The following is a 22,006-nucleotide window of genomic DNA, read 5'->3' on the forward strand; positions in this document are numbered from 1 at the left end:
GAAATTCTATTTGTCGTGATTCTCATTGATCGGGAAGGGAACCTCCATGAGATTAGTAGGCGAGCAATTGTCGAGCTCTCGATAGATATATCCAATAATAAAAAAAAATATTAGTCTCATTCGATATTGAGTATGATATCGTATTTGTCATCGATGTAGTTGTTAAGTGACCATCACCTTTGTTATTGCTTTTTGCATTCATAATAACCACTCACGACCTAGCGACGATGTTGTTATCCATCACCATAGATATCATCCTTCGTCATCAACTAAAACGTTAAATAGACTTAGATATTTTATTTTCATAATTATATAATATTAATTTTTTTTAAAATATAATAATCGGGATACTAAACCTAGCTAACTACGTAGGCTTAGGCTAATACGCAATTAGCCCGCCTTCTTTACCGCTCCCGTTTGGAACCTATACCGAACTGCTCTGTCTTGCTTTCTTCCTCTTTCTGGGACGAGAAAAGAGTGAGAGGGAATGGCTGCAAAGGCGGAGGATGCGTCGACGGCGGAGGCGGTGGGGAAGGCGGTGATGGTGGTGGGCATCGACGATAGCGAGCACAGTTTCTACGCCCTCCAGTGGACCCTTCTCCACTTCTTCTCCCCTGCCGTCCGTCCCAGCGGGTCCTATAAGCTCGTGATCGTCACCGCCAAGCCCACGCCGACCTCCGTCATCAGCGTCGCCAGCCCTGGTATTCCACCTCTCCTTCTTCTTCTTATCCCTCCATATGAAGTTTGGATTCAGTTACCATTCCCCTAGCCTGTGATTCGATCGATTGGGTCTTTGTGTTGACGATCGCAGGAGCGACCGATGTGCTGCCGTTTGTGGAGTCAGATCTGAGGAAGATTTCGTCGCAGGTGATCGAGAAAGCTAAGGATATCTGCGCCGCCCATTCGGTAACTTCGTGGCTCTCAATTTTTCGTTAGGGTTTCCAAATCTTGGCGAGGCTGTTTGTGAATTGTCGTTACCGCCATATAATTCGGTGAACTAGTGGTCGTAGTGAAGCCGTCATTTCATAGTTATGTTTGTTGTTTTGGCAGACTTATGGTTACTTGCGTTCGTTAATTTTGTGATCTCGGTAAACATTTTTGAGGATTGCTTCCTTGCATCAACAAAATCAGCCCAACATAGTATCTCAGATGGTGCTTCCTTTTTGGGTTTCGTTTGAAGGTGTCTAAAGCACTGCTCTTCAACTAAATAAGAAACACGTAATCCTATTTATAGTTTTATAAAAGCCTCTTTTGGCAGCTAAGAATGTGACCATTTTGATATTAAGTGCGTTGAGCTCATAGCAAACAAAGGAATTACACTTTTAACGTTTGCAAATACCATTCTTGAGCCACAGTAGTGGCAAAAGGATTTGGTGTATTGTAATACAGACATTCAAAATAATCACCAATCCAAGAGGACTGTAAAGATTATTGTTTTTATGGACTTTTCTGTTGAATGCTAGAATTCATTGGGACCTTTTCTTTATTAATTTCCCTCAACATAGGTGCTTGATGTTGAATACGAAGTGGTGGAAGGAGATGCCAGAAACGTTCTGTGTGAGGCAGTGGACAAACACCATGCTGAAATGTTGGTTGTGGGAAGCCATGGATACGGAGCAATTAAAAGGTAACATGTTTTTTCCATTTCGTATTAAATTTGATTTTACACAGTGGTGCATATTGTTTTCTTTTATTTTTGATCTTCCAGTCACCATAGTGATGCATTTTTTAGATATTACTTTCTATTTTTGATCTTCGAGTTTCCCTATTTGTGTAGCATCACCTGTTGAATCACCTTGTGCAATAGCCTTAGAAACTGATTCATTTAACATATAAACTCTGTGATGGAATATAGCATCAATTGGCATTCAATAAGGTTTGTCAAGATATTTGATGTTACAATAATGGTAAAAATTATTAACCTTTATTTCTTACTGAGCTATAGAGTTTGTTGGATTTTCACTCACCTATTGTCTGGAAAAGATGGTCAAGGATAATGGAGGATGAGTTGTTCTTGTACTGTGTGTTTGGAAGAAAGCCAAAGAGCTTAGATTCAGACTGTTTTTAGACTTAGGCATGTCTAACTTTAACATAGAAATGTAAAAACCAAGATGTGGATTGAAACAATAATTTACAATCATGCAATTTCTACGAGGATGTAGTGAAATTCTTGTTTAATCTTTTAAGCTTTTAATCACTGTTGCGGCTTAATTTTTACTGAGTTTATAGCATTAAGATACTGTTAGACATCAATATTAAATTGATTAAATTGACTGCAGTGTAATTTGAAGGATGTGAATATATAGATTTCACATAACAGGTTAAGTCTTGAAAAAAATGGTAAAACTGTGTAGATTGGCGTACTCTGGGCATGTATACTGTCTGCAACTGCATAAAATCTCGACTTTGCACATATAGGAAACACAAAAAAGAAAAGACAAGATGGAGACTCTTTATTCTTGGTGATTTTATTTTAGAAAATAAAGTTGATTTGTGTTAATGATATATTGAACTTTGAAACTTGGATGTTGGACTAAGCTATCAAAAGATCTTTTTCAAAAATAAAGTTGCATGAAAAACAAAGAGCACACGGGAAGTTTGAGAGACCAGAAAACATATTTTGAAGTACGTTTGACCTTTGATGTCCTTTGGTAATTCACCTATGAATAATAGGAGGATGATAAATTTCTGAATAATTGGTGATTTCTTGGACAGGGATGTGATGTGATGTAACATGGCATGCAATCTCCAAATGGAATGTTGACTGAAATGGCGAAGCAAACTCACATAAATAATTAGTTTTGAGAAATGTGGTAGTTAATTCTGGCTTTGCATCACTATAAACAACCAACTTAGACTTTATCAAGTTAAAGAAGAAACATAGCATTTCCAGGATCCTTAACTGAAGTAGATAGCCATGCTTAAATCATTCGGTTGCAGAGTTTCTTAATTCCACTGAAGCGGACTGTATTTATATTTTTCCGGCAGGGCTGTGTTGGGAAGTGTGAGTGATTACTGTGCTCATCATGCGCATTGCACTGTGATGATAGTGAAGAAGCCTAAGCCAAAGCACTAAACTAATACCGATTGCCTGCCGTACAAATTGAACGCTTATTAGCCCAGCTTATTAACCTTATGTCAGATAGCATGTTAAGATGTGGATGATAAGAAAGAACAACTATTATTATCCACACATCTTGATTCTGGAAATGTAATAAGCACTATCTTCATAGTGCAGATTCTTTCCTGTTGTCTGGAAAGACTAAATGATCATTTTATTGTCTGAAGTGTAATAAGCACTATCTTCATAGCTTAATGTTTCTATTTTGCAAAATAATGCTTGAATTATTATTATTTTGCAATCAGCATTTGCATTTCCCTATCACTTGAAAAAGGTCTATCACCAGCCTCGATGTGCTAAAGAAAATAAGAACACAAATTCTGGTTCTTATTTTAAGGAAAAAAAGAACATAAGAACACAAGCACATTTAGTCCTGATCACAATTCTAGAATCATCAGTTTCGATTCTGGTTCTCAACATCAGGAACCAAAATTAAATCGCTTGAGATCTATTTTGGAATCAAAATTGAAATCGATGGTGTCAGTTCGAATCATCAATTTGAAATTAACCACTTAACCAATGTAGCACAGGTGCTTTATGGGTTATATTCTTATCTTTTTATCATGCTTATCCGGTTTGAAATTGAAATCGGTGGTCTAGAACTAGGACTGTAAGTTTCGATTTCTATACATCATTGTAACTAGAATCGTTGATCTAGAATTGGAATTACCAGTTTCGATTTCTATAAATCAAGAATCGAAATAAAATCAGATCAGTTTCAGTTTGGTTTGGAATAGGTGAATCATCAAATCGATTCGATTTCTATTCCAGTTTGGTTCGATTTCGATTCGAACCAATTACAAGAAAATTAAAATAAAAAAAGGAAAATCGCTACGTAAGACGCCTTTCTTCCGATTCGATCTCACGGTTCTGTCTCCCATGGACGACTTACCGGGCATCCTGGCTCGGGACTTCAGTTTCCGCCCCCGGTGCTGCATCTCGAGCCGTCCAATTTTCCGGCGGAGGAGCCATGAATCTTGGGGCTGGGCTTTATTAGGCAGATCCCCGTCGCGAACGGTTCTTGGGCAAATCAAGATCCGGCGTTGCAGGTTTCCTACAGGTATTCCACAGCCCGTATGCACATGTGGCCACATCACATAAACTTTGATCTGGTCTCTTTGCACTTGATGGATGCTAATAATGCATGATGGTAAGCAATTGAGTGTTGGCAGAATATTTGGGAGGCAATTTTCTCTACTAGTGTCAAGGCTTGTGCTTGGTGAACTATGTGAAGAGGAAACCGGCGAGGAGAATGCGCAAGATATAGCTGCTGCTTTCCAATGGGATGTCAAGACTTGTGCTTGGTTGTGAATAGGATAGCAGATATAAAGCGGAGAGGAAACCAATGAAGAGGATCAAGACTCGTGGCTTGGTGAACTATGTGAAGAGGAAACCAGTGAGTAAAATGTGATTTCCCTTTTCAATGGGATCGAGGATAATGAAATATTATATTGGATGTAGAAGAAACTTAGGAGGACATTGGATGTCCTTCAATATTATATTATGGGTTTTTAATGGACACATAACGACCTGGGTGGCATCATCTGACCGTATTTTAATGACTTAAAGAGCCATTAATACGTCTTCTCTAAATTTTCACTGAAGCAATCGCGAGTTTAAAAAATCCAGTGAATGTCTGTTTCTTTAAAATTTTCATTTGCCTATTGTATATGTTTGTTTTAATATTCATATATATATATATATATATATATATATATATATATATATTGTATATTGTATATTTCTGTAGTGTAACGAGTCAAGGTTTGTACTAGTACTGTAGCAGTCCATACCGATGCAACACTGTTGTTGGTATATAGGAAGTTACTGAGTTTTAGATAAATCATAAAAAAAGATTGAAAAAACAAAAGAAAAAATTGCATGATACTGGTATATGTTCTATCTATACTAAGTGTATTGGATGATACAATTCCCGCATCAATATACTATCTGATTTATCCTGGTCCACATATGATCGATGATAAATCTTGGATTCAGATCACAGTTCTTATTCCTGTGCTCTGAAAGACACTATTAAACCTGTGTCAGGTGCTGTGTGACAACCCTCGGTCCTAAGCAGGGAAACAAGTCGGAGTCATGTGGTAAATCTGCAGAACAAAATGAAGGTGAGGCGTACGAGGAATCAACCCTTAGTTGCTGTATGTGGGTTAAAACTTACTGGGTCGGATGCGGATGCGGATGCGGATGAACCGGATCTCTTTAAGGGCTCTACATCCGACCCAATTCCATGGGCCTGAGCTCTCATCCCTACTCGGTCCAGTCTTCCTCGGCACGTTTCCCTCCCTCCCCTCCTCCCTATTAAGTCGAACTTCAAGTGGTGCTCGTCACAACGACTCCACTTTCTCTCTCTCTCTCTCTCTCTTGAATCAGCAGCAGAAAGGAAACTTTTCGTCACCGCCATGTCCGCGAAGCTCAAGGTCGACGAGCTCCGCGCCGAGCTCTCCCACCGCGGCCTCAATACCTCCGGGACGAAACCCACACTCGTAAGTCTTCACTCCCCTTCCTCTTCTCTCGCTCGGCCCCTCTCTCCCCCTAGATCCCATCGCTCATTCACAGTTCCTTCTCTCCTTCCGTAGGTCCGCCGGCTGGACGCCGCTCTCCGCAAGGAGAAAAGGGAAGCGGAGGCATCCGACAAGGCGGATTCTTTGACGGATGGCGTCTCCAAGGGCGCCAAGAAGAGGCGGAAAGATGCGGCTGGCGTCTCCAAGGGCGCCAAGAAGAGGCGGAAAGATGCGGCTGGCGATGCCATGGTGGAAAATGCCGAAGGTAGAGTTTGGGTTACTTGGTGGGTTTCATGCGGTTGGTTTTATTAATCTCATCGATTTTGGTTGGATAAAGAGGACGAGGGGGGCAATAAGGAGGAGAAGCGGGTCACAATGACCAAAAAGAATGGCGCCGTGCTGGACCCCTTCCTCCCAGATCATATAAAGTTGAGCTTTCATGTCTTGAACAAGGTATGCAAGTAAAGACCTTTTCTTTAGCACAATTTTGCCTGGGAATGAATAAAAGTATGTTGGAGGAGAGCATGTAGATTTTTCAACATGGAGTGCATCTCTAGATGGTTGACCTTCGTTTAAATAAGTGTTGTTGAATCTTTAATTTAAAATGGCTATCATTATAATGTTTTTTTGACTGCCGAGAAATACCCTAACATAGATCCTTCTGGCATTTTTCTTCTATTCTGGCTTGTCTAATCCAGAGGTGTGGTAGCTCATGCTATTTGCTGTTTTACCCCATAGAAAGAACATGCTTGCGTGTCTAGGATCTAATTATTAAGAACCAAGATGCATGCGTGAAATTTCTTTGAATGCTGATTTTTTCTTAATATCATGGTTTGCCTTACCGGTTCATACCAGTGTACCGACCGACCATCGGTACGGCACGTATCAACATATGATATGGTGGGAGTGCCCCGATATATTAATATGTACCGTCTATATCGATTTGTTAAATCGATATATATCGCTCGTACCAAGCGGTACACCATGGTACGATGAACCTTGCTTAATATTCTCTAGTAATCTTCAAAACTTGTCATTGTTCAGCCGGATGTTACTTGTGAGTAGATCAGATAGACGGATTTCCTGTTGCGGTTTTTGTTGTTAGTCATTTATGGAGTTGACCTGTACCTCATTCTTGAAACCTGATGGATGTCCTGTTGATTGTTCATGTCAAGTATAATTTTGTGTGGTTAATAAGTCCTGAATCAGCTTTTTAGTATTAATGCAAAACTATCTTTAAATGTTTTTATGGCAATTTGCGTTGTGAATTTTGGGAACCCATCAGATTTAATTACTCTTTATGTTTTTGTTGCAGGGAGAGGAGATGTACAGTGCTACCCTAAATCAGACAAATGTTGGAAATAACAACAACAAGTTTTTTGTGATCCAGGTTCTAGGTTTGTAATTCTATGTTCTGTTCTTCTCTGATTTGATCCAACATGTAAATCTATGATAGTTGGTCAAGTCTAAAGTCTTGTTAAAACAAAAAAAAAATTCTTTTCTCATTTTGGCTTTTGGATTTTTGAAATGTAAATGAATGCGTCTTAGAAAAAGAAAAACTAATGGATTGGTTTGTTGAATGTGATAGTTGTTGATCCATAATTAGTCAAGTGCAAAGACAAAATGAAGCTGTTCTGCTCAAGAGGAACATTCATAGAAGATTGCAAAGCATAGTGGAAAGGATGGAGTAGGAATTATGCTAAATTTTGTTAGTTTTCTATGTGAATTAATGTCTAGATTCCCGTTAATTTCTGAATATCTGCTGGTTCTTCTCTCCCACTTGTAAATTTTATGATATGACTTGTACCTTGTGTTAACACTAATCCACTAGTTATATGTTTCAAGTTAATTGTGCAGTAGCTTAATTTTTATCTTTGGACCTATCACAAGTTCAGCTTCACATTTTATCATCTTTAGTATAATATAAGCATATAATTGCAACTGTATCCTCCCCATGTCTCAAGATTCTCAACACTTTCCTTCTAGACCATTTGGCATGCTAGGCATTAGATCTACACTTGAAGTTTGTGATACTCATGGTGCATTTATAAATATAATTCTTTGTTTTTGTCATAGTCATATTTATGTAATTGTACTTTATCACTGAGAGATTGTTTATATACTCATAGACTAACCATATATTATTTGCAGAATCTGATGATGGTATAAGGTACATGGTTTACCATAGATGGGGTAGGGTCGGAGTAAGAGGTCAAGACAAGTTACTAGGTCCTTATACTTCTCAAGAAGCTGCGATACATGAATTTGAGAAGAAGTTTTATGACAAGACAAAGAACCAGTGGTGTCTTCGCAAAGAGTTTAAATGTCACCCAAAATGTTACACTTGGCTGGAAATGGATTATACCGATTCAGAAAATGGAACAGTTATGCATTGTATCCTGTGATGACAGGCTTTAACTTTTCTCTATTTAGTATTTCTGTAGAATATATGTTTGAACATAGACATTTGATTTTCTTTTATTTGCAGGCACCCGATAAGACTTGTCAATCAAGTAGTAGTCAACTTCGTGCTACAAAACTTGATTCCCGTATTGCCAAGTTTATTTCCCTTATCTGCAATATCAGCATGATGAAGCAGCAAATGTTGGAAATAGGTAAGCGGTCTATACATGCACATGATTAACATTTCTTTTAATAACTAACATTATGCATGATGCATTTGGTGGAGCTGTTTGTTTGACATGAAAGGATGGAGAAGCTTATGGCGAGTACTAATGATCTTGTTATGATGCGGTGAAAGATCTAGCTCGTTTGGTAACAGCAAGCTGTGTACTTAGTTGCAACATATGGTTTTAACATTTAAATGAGCTTTTGTGCTCAAATCTATCTGCTGCAAGTTTCTCATTATTCAGTGTGGAAGTCACAGGATACATATTTTTTAGGATTGTGGCAGGATGGGTATTACAATTATAAAGAGAAAGGGGACAATGAGGGAAAAATGCTGGCAAGGAGAAAGTTCCAGATGCTGGCTCTGAGGGTTTGAACCAAGAACTGGGATGTGGCAAATTTACTTACAGTTCCTTGCTGAAAAGATGGAGTGGCTCAAGGTGAGTGGGCCTCTTAAGTGGATGGACAAGGTTGAGGTGATGTGGGGAGCAGGGACAGAATAAATTGTGGTTGAGGGAAGTTGAGACATGGAGAAGCAGGTTTCATGGTTTGCATACATCGGGAATCGTATATTTTGCATGGTGTAATTGTTAGAAGTTAAAACTATTAAGTTTGATATCTGGGCTATATTGGTACCATTTTGTTGGGTCAATTCTGTTTGATAACGTTCATCTGGACTTTTGAAGGGAATCGAAGGTACCATCTAAGATTCTATGTAGTGGCATGAAATGCTGGAGATGCAAGATTTAGAAAGAAAATTTTTCATGATGATTATCAATCAAATGACCAGGAAGGTGATGCAATGGTCTTTATGCTGCAGAACTTGACAAATCATTTTGATGGTCAAAATAGTCGAACAAAATTAATTTGGGCAACAGTCTAACCATAGTATTTCATGTTCCTTTAAATGAATACCTTGGCAGTACATATCACTAATTTTTAATTTTTCTGGCATTTCTATTGTAAATTTACTACCATGTCTTGGATTATTTAAGTATGATATGTGATGATGCTGAGTGCCTATGGTTTTAGGTTTTTAGAGATAACCATCTTATCTTTATTCATCCAGGTTATAATGCTGAAAAGTTGCCACTTGGTAAGCTGAGTAAGGCTACAATTTTAAAGGTGAAGCTCATCTCGGATTTGTCATTTTTATTCTTTTTTGAATTACATAATGCAAAACAACTTGTGATAGATAAACCCCTTAAGGAATTGGAAGGCCTAGTATATGTGTGATATGATAAAAATTTTTGTAATTGAAGTCTAGTATGAGCTTTATTTTTTTATTCTATAAACTGTGCAAAGTGATATCATCTTCAATCATATGGAATTGTAAGAATAATAAGAAGGCATTGTTTTGTCGATTAATTGTTTAGAAAAAAAGATGATCCATTTTATAATATATATTTTTTCTGTAGTTTTTATTGTCAATTAAGTATTTAGGTAAAAAACAATCCATTTTAGCATGACATCATTATTACTATATTAGTGTTTTCCAGGTCATACATAGGGAACAAAATTCATTTGTAGATTGTATTTCTTAAAAAGGAAAATTGTTAGTTTTAATTGTATTGCAAGTAGGTTCCAGCATGTTATCAGGGTACTACCAATCTTGTTACTAAGTGATGCCTGAATTTTCTAAAAGCATGGCTAAAGGTCATTCAAAGTAATCACATGACATTCCTTTTCTTATTCTGTGTCCTATATTTCTCATCTATCTTCTTTGTATTGGTCAACATCCTTAGCTCCCTTTACCTCTTTTTTTGACTGTTACTATTTAAAATATTTGCTTCCGATGAATTAGTCAACATTAGCTATTCAGCACTAGTTGCCCTTCCTCTCTTCCCTCCTCACTGTCATCCAATATGGGTTCTAACAATAATTGAAACCTACTAGATCTGGAGTGTAAATGCACATGGCATGCTACAACATTTCCTTTAGTCATGCATGTATTTTCTGCCAGACTTAATTTCATAAGTGAATTTGGATTGATTCTTTTGGTGAATTACTCCATGATTTATGGTTCAAGGATCACTTAACATATCTGCATACCTCATCTGACTCACAGAACCTCTGAACCCACTAATGAAAAATAAACCATCTAACATGGACCACACTGCTCGGCTCAGGTGAGACTTGCAAGAAGCACAAGCCCTGCACAAAAGTGAGGCCGTGATATAGGAAGGTTAACATTGGTCTGCATTCTAGGTTGTGAGTCCATTATAAGAACAATTATCCATGGCCTTTGCGCAAGGTTTTTGTTTAGTTTGCACATTTGCGATTCCAGAAAATATTTCAGTGGACTTGGACTTCAATACGATCTTTCTTGATAAAATTTCAGATCTAGTAACTCTGAATTTAGTATATGTTGCTGATTCATTTTATGCATGTAATCATGGACTTGTCATTTGACAAACACTGTGATATAGATTGAGGTCTTGGACAGTGTGCCAGCTTTTGCAGAACTGTATTTTACAGGTGTGTCTTAAACAATTTTTTTTTTGTATGACAAGAATCACTTTTGAAGCCATTAAGGCTAAGAACGAACACTTCTGTTTTTGTCTGAAGTCTTAACTACTACATTTAATGGGATGGATATTCTTTTTCTGTTTATAGGTTTTGTTCATTTTATTGCCTTCATTATTATATATTGTCTAAGGTTGATGATGAATATAGAACAGATTTGTTTCTTTAAGCCTTTTCTGATGTTGCACCTACTATTATAGATCTACTGGATGCTTTGCAGATGATGGTAAGTTCCTTTTACAGGGTTATGATGTTCTGAGAAGAATCTCAGAGGTGATTGCACAATCAGATAGGAAAAAATTGGAAGAACTGAGTGGGTATGCATGTGATACTTTTATTGGCTTGATCTACTACTAGAGTGTAATTGTTTTCAAAATGGCTGCTAGAGGTTGGAAGATGAATGATTTGTGCATTTATTTTTGTATCAGCAACTAACTTATTAGTCTGGCTAAGAATAATTTTACTCCACTTTAAGTGATTTGAGAAATGATACTGAGAAAAAATGCAATAGAACCTAAGCAAATAACTCAGAGTCTGCTAGATGTAACTAAATTCATGCCAGAAAAACTTAATCTCTCCTATGTTAGAAAATTTTCAACATGATCATCTGTTTTTGTGGGCTTGAGATACAACAATGTAGTTGGACATTTTGTGTTGAATGGCATATATATAGCAGTGCCCAAGGTTAATGCTGTAATTATTGCATACACAAATATATGATTATATATTGGTCAAAAAGGAACTATTCCGATGTTAGTCTATCCCAAAGTAATCAAATAAGATCCTTTTTGTTGGTACAAGATTGTAGATACTCTAGCTCTAGTGAAAAGATTTTATTTAATGTAGATCCTCTAGCTTTAGTGAAAATATTTTATTAACATTACTTTGGACCCTTCCTAGACCCCACGAGCCTTTCCTTCACGTACTTCTTTTCATCAATTCTCTGAGGTGTGCCCTACTTGGCATCCTTCAATATTCCTTTTTGGTTTAGAAAGTTGATTACATTAAGGTGCTAGTGTTTCTAATCAACATGAGCATGATAAGCACTGCCTTTTGATTTTGGACTGAAATTGAGTTTAAATACTAGAAGGGTTGTATTGATCTCTTGGGTAGACTCTTGATTTAAAGTTTTTTAGTTATGCGGTTAGAGGATTATAGTCATAAAAAGAGGCTGTCACGCTAGGACACAAAAAACTGGAGATCAATATTAGCCTTGGAGGAAAGTACCAAGAGAGAAGTTGGGAAATTAAGAGGATAAATTTCACATAAATTGTGTGTCAGTCAATTTAAGATATGGATGATTAGATATTGGGTTGGATCTGGTCACTCAAGAATACAGAGCTTTAAGATGGCCTTTATCTCCTGATTACTTATCTTGTCCATCGATGTCTAAGTGTTCTAAATTTTGAATGTCGTCTATATCACATTTATATGATAATAGTGTGAGCATTTTGAAAGTTACGATGTATTAGATGGTTTCTATTTGGTCTGAAACTCCCTATATACAAAACCTGAAGGGCATAATTGACACTTAAATATTTTGTATATACATGCATGTCTGTATTTGTTTATGTGCGTCTATATGTATCAGTGATTCTGTTTCTCTGTTTGCTTTATTGCACAATTCCTGTCTTTGCCTTCTCTTTCTATTTGGTAAAAGACATTTAGTCAATTAAAAGTGCGCAACCATCGTATTGGTTGCTTACAAAGCAAAATTTCATCAACATTATATAAATTGTAAACAATTGTCAATCTGACGTCAACACTTTACCTTAATGATTTTATCATGGTGATGTATAACTGTGGAAGATGGAACGAATCTATAAAAAACAAAATTTAAATGAGAAGAGTTGAGGAAAGATGGAAATCACAACTTGACCAGCTTTGTTATAGGGGGCAATACTCGTCTCTGTACAGATCAGCGAATGAGCCGATAAGGATATGCTTCAAAGTTCAAACCCAAGAAAGCATCACCTGTCTCTTCTACCATTACAACTGCAAAACATTCCAGATCTATAACTTCAGCCTCTATCTTTATGAAGAAATATAAACCAATATATTTGTTTTTTCTTTCTTTTTCCCCTTTTCTTTATGACATCATTCTACAATGGTTCTGCTCCTTCTTTATATATATATATATATATATATATATATATATATATATATAATATGATGTGATCTGTTTATGTTATCTGAATTTTACCGTCTTGGTATCTTAAATTTATTCTGCAGGGAGTTCTACACTGTGATACCTCATGACTTCGGTTTTAGAAAGATGCGTATGTTCCATTTCTCCAGTCTAGTTTGTGCAATGCTTAATTTTGTTGTAATTTTATTTTAACTGGCTATCTGTGGTACTGATTCGTGTAAATAATGAGCCTTCCAGGTGAGTTTGTTATCGACAGCCCTAGCAAATTAAAGAGAAAGCTAGAAATGGTAAACCCTTTTTTTTTTTCGAAAGAACTTTGGTATATTTTGTCTATATTTACTAACTTAGATCAGGGTAACTTTATCTGCTTTGCTGAGATATTGTTTATTGAATTTTGTTATCTCAAGCATAAGGTATACTTGCATGTGTCTTTTGAGGAAACAGTATGCTAACTGATTCATCAATTTCTTTGTCCATAAATTCCACCTACTGCTATGTTTTTGTCTTGAACACTGTAATCTATATTGTTACTAAATTGTGAGTAGAAGTTACTTGCTAGCACTGGAACAACATGTCAGATTTAGTGAAGTACCTTTGCCTTGACTTAAATCATTGGATTATTCAGTTTCAAATCAAGTTTTTTTATCAACTAAGAATCAAGTCAGAAATAGATGCACAAGCATGACTAGATGTCTACAGATAACTACTGGCTTCTCTTTTGCTGATTGTGGTATTTGTATACAATGTTGAACTGCAAGGCTTTCCACCCCAGGAACTTCTACCGTAGCATATATATTTCCAGTTTTCACTTTTTGACTTGAGCTAATTAGATCGTTTCAAAATTCATTCCATATATCAGTCGGGGACCTGCTGGACCAGACTTCACCTGATATTTAGCAACCCATGTTTGGAGTCTCTAGACAACTATATAAGCTAGCCTCCAATTTTACCATTTGTGTTACTCAGTTTATGGTTTACCCTATGTATTGCTCTCTTACATGTCCCTTTTTTTCTATCTTTACCATAAATTTGGACCTTCCAACATCTAGCTGCTTCTCTACTAATGTCTCTTTTTCCATTATACTTGAAGGTTGAGAGCCTAGCTGAGATTGAGATTGCGACTAAACTTCTGAAGGATGATTCTGAGACACAGGTATATTGTTATGTGAATAGTAATCCTGATAATCAGGGTTTTTTCCAAATTTAGATCCACATTAATAGCAGTAATGTGATAATAACTAATTGTAACATACTGAGAGTAGTCACTCACATATGGTTCATTTAAAATATGATTTTCTCAGTTTTTACTATGTGAGAACTGAACGTTTCTGTTGTATTTGGCAAAACAAAGTTGCAGTTTTGGGGTACTGACTGATGTTTCACTGATTTACATGTCCAACTATATGACGAAACAAGTTGTCTGAATCCTGAAAAACTGAATAAAGAAATTTCCTGCACATGATTTCCTCAACAAACATCATCTTCTTTAAACCCTATCCTTTTACTGTAGATCTTTCTTCAAATTCATAGAGGGCTTTTTTATCCTATTTGGATTTCTCCTTGAGTATTACTTTTTCTGAGTCGAGTTCATCTGAGGCAAGGTTATTAGTCATACTACTTTCTATGGGATATTTCAACTTTTACCTTGATCTTGAACAATCTACACATCTTGCAAGTTATCATGATTGTATTTGTGCATCACAGAAGAAGTAATGGAACTTTATGGCAGGTGATTTTGGAGGTAGTTAAGTTGGAGGGATTCATTCTGAACATATGATCTAGACAATTTTTCTTTGCAGAACATCTTCAGATTCAGGCAGATGCAAAACCTGCAATATGATGATTTAGATTGCACTTAAGGTTGTGTTTGGTAGGTTTGCTTGGTAACTTGAGCTAATATTTGTAGTTATTGATAATACAAAGTCATCGATTAGGTTTTTGCAAATAAATTAATTCTGGATTGCTCTAAAAAATGATCTGATGTTGAATAAAAAAAATGTATGATTAGGAAGAATGTAGCTTAATAGTGAGAAAAAAACTAATGCAGCTGACCCCAGATGGTTCGGACCGTGCTGCTTGTTGTTGTTGGTGATATTGTTATTATTGTCATAGAAGAAAAAAGTCTTGACTCCTATTATTCAGTATTAACATGAATCTATGGACAACTTATTACCCTTAAGCTGCAATAGTTTGGAGGCTTGCCTAACTAAATATTTGTCCTTGTTTATTCAATATATTGAACACCCTGTATTCGATGGGTCAGTTGTGTGTTCACTATCTTGGAAAATTTAGGTTGATCTCCACACTACCCATACAGATGAATTTTTAAGAAGGATGAAATTAACAACTTTTAGATGTTTTGCTCCTAGAAAACTAACATTCGACACTTTGTCAGGATGTTCAAACAAGTAGATGCTGATTTAGGTGGGCCTTCACTCTGTTCTCAACAAAGAATACAATTTCCAAAGTATTTGAGAGGGAATAGAACACATTAAACTGTTGTTCAGGAATTGAGATTCCTATGAGGCTACCTTGATTGTTTTCAATTTGGAAAGTTGAATTTTCGTGATTGTTTTTTTACCTTTGGTTCTATGTCTTACTTTTCCCCTTCTTGTCTCTCTGATTCTCTTCAAGTGTATCTAGGTTGTTGTATCTAGTTACTAATTTTTTTATATGCTTTGTAGCTTCTCTTCTTTCTCTGATTTCATGTCTGCTTACAATTTTCTTAAGCTTGGAAACACACGCTGCAACTTATGTCAGTATACCTTTTTCTTTTTTATGTTTGTAAAGCCAAGTGCAAGCACATATGTTTTACTTGTCTTTTAGAAAATGTTTGACAGCAGGTTGTTTTGATGTTGAAGGATGACCCTCTATATTGTCGTTATGAGCAACTGCATTGTGAACTATCACCAATTGAAGCTGATACCAATGAATTTGCTATGGTAAACCATGCTTTTCTTTCTTATGTGTTAAAAATTGATTGACATCAAATGTTAAAACTTCAATTGGTTCAGCTTTATCTAAATCATTTTCAATATAAATACTTTTGAGCTTCTGGAAGCTATTCCATTGGCTTTCATTTCTGACCATGCACACTGGATGTCATTCCCATAGTATTATTGTATTAGATTTACCTTTTCATATTGTCGAATATGGTAGACCAGATAATTCGTTGACTCAAATTTTGTTTACTTTGGTCGGTTCTGATGTCTAATAAAGTAGTAGCTGATTTTCAAAGTCCCGTCAGTCCCTGTTGTAAAAAAAATGTTTCATTGATTTGATCTTCAAGAGTTTTTTCCCTTAAGTCTTTGTAGTTGATATAACAGATGTATCATAACTTCTCAATGTAATTTCATCTCTGTATAACTTTGATATCAGATGTTTACTTTACCAACTGCACAATTAAGATTTATGCAGGCACAAAAGTATTAAATTTTGTTGTGAAGTATAAACTTTTTTGTCTGTTAATGCAGCAACCCTAATTTGTAAATCTGAAATTTGCCAAATGGAATGACGAAATCAAACCTGCACATATAATGACATTCTTGCTGCACTGTTTGGATTATATAGAAGGATCAAACTATCATGTAATGTTATGCTGGTCTTGGCATGATCTTCATACCATCTCCTGCCTCCCATTCTGGCACATTTCAATAATATGTCAGGGTCCTTCTGTAGCAAGATTAGTTCATGTTGATGTGTACGTTGTGCTGCATAGGGCACTTGCATGCCAAAATGCACTATTATACTGGCTCAGCAAAATGTGTACGGGCATGGTGGAAACCTCTGCACTGTGCTAATATCTCAATAGCAAAGTACATGTTTATACCCAATCAATGGTGCATACTGGTACCTGTAACCCATGGTTATATATCAACTTGCTTCTATTTGCATCAAAGTGGGATTGGTAAATACATTTAGGTACTTTTTTGTGCTATTATTAAACAACTACATACCTTACATGTTGTGTACACAAAACATGGTCATGTGAAATATAAGTTATGCAGTTTTCATGATAGAATTATATTTTGGGGAAATATTTGGTTCATCGATTATTCTAACAATATGCCATGAGATATATGGTTTATTGGCTTTCATATTTCTTGTAAAAACATGATAGTTGTTCACTGGATGTCAGTATGTTGCATTACAGAATCCAAATGTTACAAGATCTTTTGCTTTTTAAATTTGCACTTAAAAATAAAGCTCATGCAAACCTATAATCAATTCAAGTGATACTTTTTAAAAGATTGATGTACATCGTTTCTTTACATCTGCTTAATCAGCCTCATGCTAAATGCCTGCAAGATTTATGTATGTTACAATGCAATTCTTCTGCTCATATTAACAGAAGAATATTTTCTTACCTTAAGAAATATAGATAGTGATCGGATGGTTACTACCTTTGTTTAGAGGATATATATATATTACAAGTAAATTTTATTTATATTTATTTTACTGTATACACAGTGATGATGAAAATGTTGATGGCTATCAAAAAACCAATGATGTAAATTGTGAAATTCTTGACTTAACTTGAATTAAACTTAAATTTATATACTCTGTTATGGTAACCTTTACATTATGTTTAAACTTTTCTCTTTGAGCAGGTAAAGAAATATCTACTGAACACGCATGCCAAAACACACTCGGGTTATAGAGTTGATATCGTGCAGATATTTAAGGTTTCCAGGAAGGGTGAACTTGAACGCTATGGAAAGGTAAAATGGGCTCTTCTAGTTTCCTTGTTTTTATGCTTCATTTGTTTTTTCTGGTAAATTGTTCCCATTTCAAAGTTTCACTTTTGTAATTTTGTGTCAAGAATGCTTAATGCTTATTTCTCAGAAATATGCTTTTTGTTCATTGCAGTTCTCTAGTACAAAGAATAGGATGCTTCTTTGGCATGGTTCTCGCCTCACCAATTGGACTGGCATCTTTTCACAAGGTATCTCTTCTCCTTTTTTTAATGTTGTTTAACAATTAAGTGGTTTTTGATGGGTTGGTTTTCTTGCAATAAGTTCGACGGACAGGTTTCTACAAAGAACTTCTGAATATAAAGTTTCTCTTTATAATATCTTACTTGTATGACCAACTGTTTGAATGATGTCATGGTCTTGCAACTTAGAAGTGATCTTTCATTTCACTGTAAGTTGTAATATTCTTGCTTTATGTAAGAAACCAGGCCTTTCTGTTGAAAGTGAAATTGGCTTCTTTCACTTTCCCACTCTATGTACAGTTTATTCATTCCTCCAATTGTTTAATCATTTTTAAGTTTCTGAGGTGTCATAAGAAATAATCTTTTCAAACTGATGTTTAACGGAAACAATTATTTATTGACTCTGTTACTGGAGTTGAGATAGTACCTGAAGTTACTTCTTTTGCTCCATGAACAACAGGTTTGCGTATTGCTCCTCCAGAAGCACCAGTTACAGGTTACATGTTTGGAAAGGGAGTTTATTTTGCTGATATGTTCTCAAAAAGTGCAAATTATTGTTGTGCATCAAGTCAATCAAGGGATGGGGTGCTGCTTTTATGTGAGGTATATGTCATACGTTGAAATAATTGCTTTTTTAGTGATTCTTTTTTTCTTGAAGAGAATCACTGATAATTTGAGATATGTATTTTCACAGGTTGCGCTTGGTGAGATGGCTGAGCTACTAGCTGCTGATTATAATGCTGATCGCTTACCAAAGGGAAAACTAAGGTTCACAACTCTACTTCTTTTTGCTAGGTTGTGATTAGCTTCATCTGATATATTGATCATTGAAACATGAAGCACAACAAAGGAGGTGCAGAAAATTAAGTCTTTGCTCAGTCACAGTCCTCTCTTAAGATCAGATAGTAGTAATTGATCAAATACTCCTTTTCTTAGTTTTGACTGTTTATTCATGGAATTTTCTGCTGTTTGTCCTTTTCACTTTTCTGATATAAATTTATTTGACATTTAAGATATTCAAAAGAATATGGGTGTGATTCAATAGCTATTCTATGATATGGATCTTTTCCTTAATAAGAATGTGACACAAAGCAAATGCTATCATACTGATAAGCTTAACAAATTGCCTTTGGCAATATCGGTAGTTAGATTGGCACATGCTTTCACTATTAAATACCAGAGACAGTCATCACCTATAGCTTGCTGAATGGGAAACAACACCAAGGATTAGCATGACCTTGTGCAAAAGCTTTAAGGCAAGAGTGAGCAAGAAGTACTATTGTCATGTGCAAAAGACTGAATGCTGACAATTTAAAGGACACTTTTGACTATTGGCACAGTGCTGTGAGTGTAATGACCTCTTTCATGAAGCAAGTTTAATTCAAATCATTGATAGGTATGGTTAGTCTATTCTATGTTTACACATGAGAAGTCAATTCCAAATAGGAATTTCTCAATCCTATCAGTGATCCCTTTTGGTGCCTACATGGTGCCTTCCTCAAGGCCTCATTAGGTGCCTCGAATGATAGGATAATGATAGTGGCACTTGAGGCACCATTGAAATATCAGCAATCTGAATTATGTAGTAGGTGGTCTTTCTATTGAAATAACTGATACAGCATACCTTCTTTGTTTTGCAGCACAAAAGGGGTTGGAGCCACAGCACCTGACATATTGGATTCCCAGATCCTTGAAGATGGCGTAGTTGTCCCTCTTGGAACACCAAAAGAACAAAATAATCTTCAGGTAATGTGTTCTGTTCTGAAGTACTTGGTTGTTATAGTAAGATATAATTTTTTCTTGAAGTAATTATGAGAGAGACAAGAATGTTTTCTTTTTCTCTTTTGCAGTGTAGTTTGCTATACAATGAATATATTGTGTACAACATAGAGCAGATTCGGATGCGGTATGTCATTCATGTACTTTTCGATTTCAAGAATTGATCAACGTGGTACCTTTGCTTCTCTTGTTCAGCATGTCTAGGGCTTCGTAGATCTGAGGATCCTAAAGCCTGGAGAATCAGTTTTGTTGTTTATTGTGTATCTTTGCTGGGCATATGAAAGGTTAGCTATTGTAAAACACTAAGTACAAATTTGAAGCAACCTTCTGCATCAGCGTACAATGTTGTAACCATAAACTTGGACATGGTAACCTGAAAATATGATGCCCATCTGAGTTTTCTTTGACTGACAATCTCGTGGTGATGCAATATAAGTTTTTGTTTTCCTTAAGCATTTGCTGATAAAAATAACCTCGTGGGTCAAAAAGTAAGACTGTTAAATTGTTACACATCTTGTTACTGTATAATGACTCATAGCAAGCTTATTGTTCAGGAAGAATTAAATCACAATCAGAAGTGCATTGTGCAAAACAATTTGAAGCTTAATATGTGGTTGACTCTATAGATCATGTGTCCTCTGAGGCCACACTGGAAAGTGTAGAAAACTGAGTTGCAATGAGCATAAATTCCACCAAGATCCATATTAAGTTATGAAAGGTGAATCTATTACGTTATTGTACTTGATTTTAATGATGATTCCAGGATAAGATTGATGAGGCATTTGAAATGATTCATAGTATATAGAATCATATAGATCATGGTCCATAATTTGTTTTCCACTATTCAGCCACAACATAGATGAGATATCAGATATGAGGCATTTCTAATTACAGATTCTTATATACATATCTCATATAGCCTTTATTCTCTTGTTGTTTTTCTTTTATATGCAAAAACAGAGTTCAGCATAAATAAATATATTAACAATAAGGTTAAATCAGGTTGGACATTTTTACCAGCTTTTCTGTTTGTATAGATATCTGAAACTCTGGACTCTGAACAGCTTGTGGCATTTCAATGTAAAAAGTTGAATAGTTATCTGATTCAGAGAATATCGGAATCAAGATTTACTTGTCTATTTTCCTCTCATGTCGGTGACTATTAGTGTCTGCTAGAAAGAGAGCCATTTTGCTCTTCCTTTTAATGTAACATTTTCTTATTTTGTGTTGATTATAAATATTAATTTTAACAGCTGCAGGAAGTTTTTTTCTTTTGCATCTCTGTTCTAATTGACAGTTAAGCTGCATAGATAGCCATGCTTTACTATAAAGATTCCAAATAATTATGTACCATGACACTTATGTTCTAAGTGACAGTTTGATGACAGACAACATGCTGATCATCCACTCTAGTTCTATAGCTTAGGTAATTCTAGCAGATATTTGCAACTCTATTTGCCACTGCTTTCTTTTTCCATGGAGCTGTTCTATTCACGAATCATAATGCATTACCCTTTCTTGTTTAGGAATTTAGTTTAATATGTTGAAGTTTTTGACAACTTTTACCACAACCAAACATTAACTTGGACATGGTTTATATACTTTTGATATTGCTTAGTTTTATACACTGTCTATGTCATACTGGATTACAACAATTCCATGTTGGCTGTACAGGGTAGGAGGAGGTGGATTACAACAATACCACAACATTAACCTTTCTCTATAACTTTATTTGATATTTATGTATTTATTAAGAGTCCAAGTCCTGGTAGACTCTAGGTGGAATTCTACAAACCCTAGTAGGTTGATCCCCTCAAAGTGGTGAAAGAGATCGATCCTCTCAAAGTGATCATCCTTTTCCTCGTTCTTCTTCTATGATAAAACCCTATGGGTCTTATCATTTGGTATCAGAGCAGCGATCTTCGACGTTCTCATTGTAATTTTTCATAACACTTCGTTGCAGTTATTATCATCTCAAAAAAAAAAAAAAAAAAGAGGTGAAGCCAGCAGCCACGCTCCATCTTGCTTGAGCGAGAAAGGGTTGTTGTCGTTGCCTCGGGCTGATGTCACTGAAAGTTACACTGAATAGGATAGTCCTGATGCTCTTGACCAGACATCATAAACAAGAATTGGGGATTACAGATTTATAATCTTATGCAATGACTATCGAAAACTCAGTGAAAGCCAAAATTTAAGTATTGGAAATTAGAATTGAGAATCGCAAGAAACCTTTAACAAATTCAAAAAAAGTCTATTGGAGAGCTTTAGCAAGTTTTAAAAAGATGAAAGTTCAAGTTCCATATTGAACATATATGGAGATATAAGAAAAGGGCCCTAAGAATATG

The 22,006-nt window shown here is 35.8% G+C and overlaps 2 protein-coding genes across 3 annotated transcripts; both read left to right on the forward strand.

Moving 5' to 3' along the window:
- The first annotated feature begins 400 nt into the window (after positions 1 to 400).
- Positions 401 to 3,337, forward strand: LOC103988576 (universal stress protein PHOS34). The gene is made up of 4 exons (XM_009407155.3): positions 401 to 701; positions 812 to 906; positions 1,506 to 1,627; positions 2,989 to 3,337. The coding sequence occupies exons 1-4, from the start codon at positions 488 to 490 to the stop codon at positions 3,074 to 3,076; spliced, it is 519 nt and encodes a 172-aa protein (XP_009405430.2). The 5' UTR covers positions 401 to 487; the 3' UTR covers positions 3,077 to 3,337.
- A 2,121-nt stretch (positions 3,338 to 5,458) lies between these two features.
- On the forward strand, positions 5,459 to 20,075 carry LOC135676559 (poly [ADP-ribose] polymerase 2-like). 2 transcript variants are annotated; one of them, XM_065187883.1, is made up of 18 exons: positions 5,459 to 5,625; positions 5,719 to 5,908; positions 5,981 to 6,096; positions 6,959 to 7,040; positions 7,795 to 8,027; positions 8,132 to 8,258; positions 9,341 to 9,396; positions 11,041 to 11,114; positions 13,030 to 13,076; positions 13,184 to 13,233; positions 14,037 to 14,099; positions 15,790 to 15,888; positions 17,557 to 17,667; positions 17,816 to 17,891; positions 18,343 to 18,485; positions 18,577 to 18,650; positions 19,523 to 19,628; positions 19,733 to 20,075. In XM_065187883.1, the coding sequence occupies exons 1-18, from the start codon at positions 5,542 to 5,544 to the stop codon at positions 19,823 to 19,825; spliced, it is 1,824 nt and encodes a 607-aa protein (XP_065043955.1). In that variant the 5' UTR covers positions 5,459 to 5,541; the 3' UTR covers positions 19,826 to 20,075. The 2 variants fall into 2 exon arrangements, with proteins under 2 accessions (XP_065043955.1, XP_065043956.1); XM_065187884.1 differs by having other exon boundaries at positions 5,461 to 5,625; positions 15,808 to 15,888.
- Positions 20,076 to 22,006: the final 1,931 nt, after the last annotated feature.

The sequence above is a fragment of the Musa acuminata genome, chromosome BXJ1-6 (genome assembly GCF_036884655.1).
Source record: "Musa acuminata AAA Group cultivar baxijiao chromosome BXJ1-6, Cavendish_Baxijiao_AAA, whole genome shotgun sequence".
Taxonomy (NCBI): Eukaryota; Viridiplantae; Streptophyta; class Magnoliopsida; order Zingiberales; family Musaceae; genus Musa; species Musa acuminata.

Excerpts from the sequence above, each read along its gene's own strand:
- LOC135676559 (XM_065187883.1), top strand. The coding sequence starts at position 5,542 with ATGTCCGCGAAGCTCAAGGTCGACGAGCTCCGCGCCGAGCTCTCCCAC. Across the intron at positions 13,077-13,183 it reads CTTCGGTTTTAGAAAGATGC|GTGAGTTTGTTATCGACAGC; the intron begins GTATGTTCCATT and ends TGAGCCTTCCAG. Across the intron at positions 14,100-15,789 it reads AGGATGATTCTGAGACACAG|GTTGTTTTGATGTTGAAGGA; the intron begins GTATATTGTTAT and ends GTTTGACAGCAG.
- LOC103988576 (XM_009407155.3), top strand. The coding sequence starts at position 488 with ATGGCTGCAAAGGCGGAGGATGCGTCGACGGCGGAGGCGGTGGGGAAG. Across the intron at positions 702-811 it reads CATCAGCGTCGCCAGCCCTG|GAGCGACCGATGTGCTGCCG; the intron begins GTATTCCACCTC and ends TGACGATCGCAG. Across the intron at positions 907-1,505 it reads ATATCTGCGCCGCCCATTCG|GTGCTTGATGTTGAATACGA; the intron begins GTAACTTCGTGG and ends CCCTCAACATAG.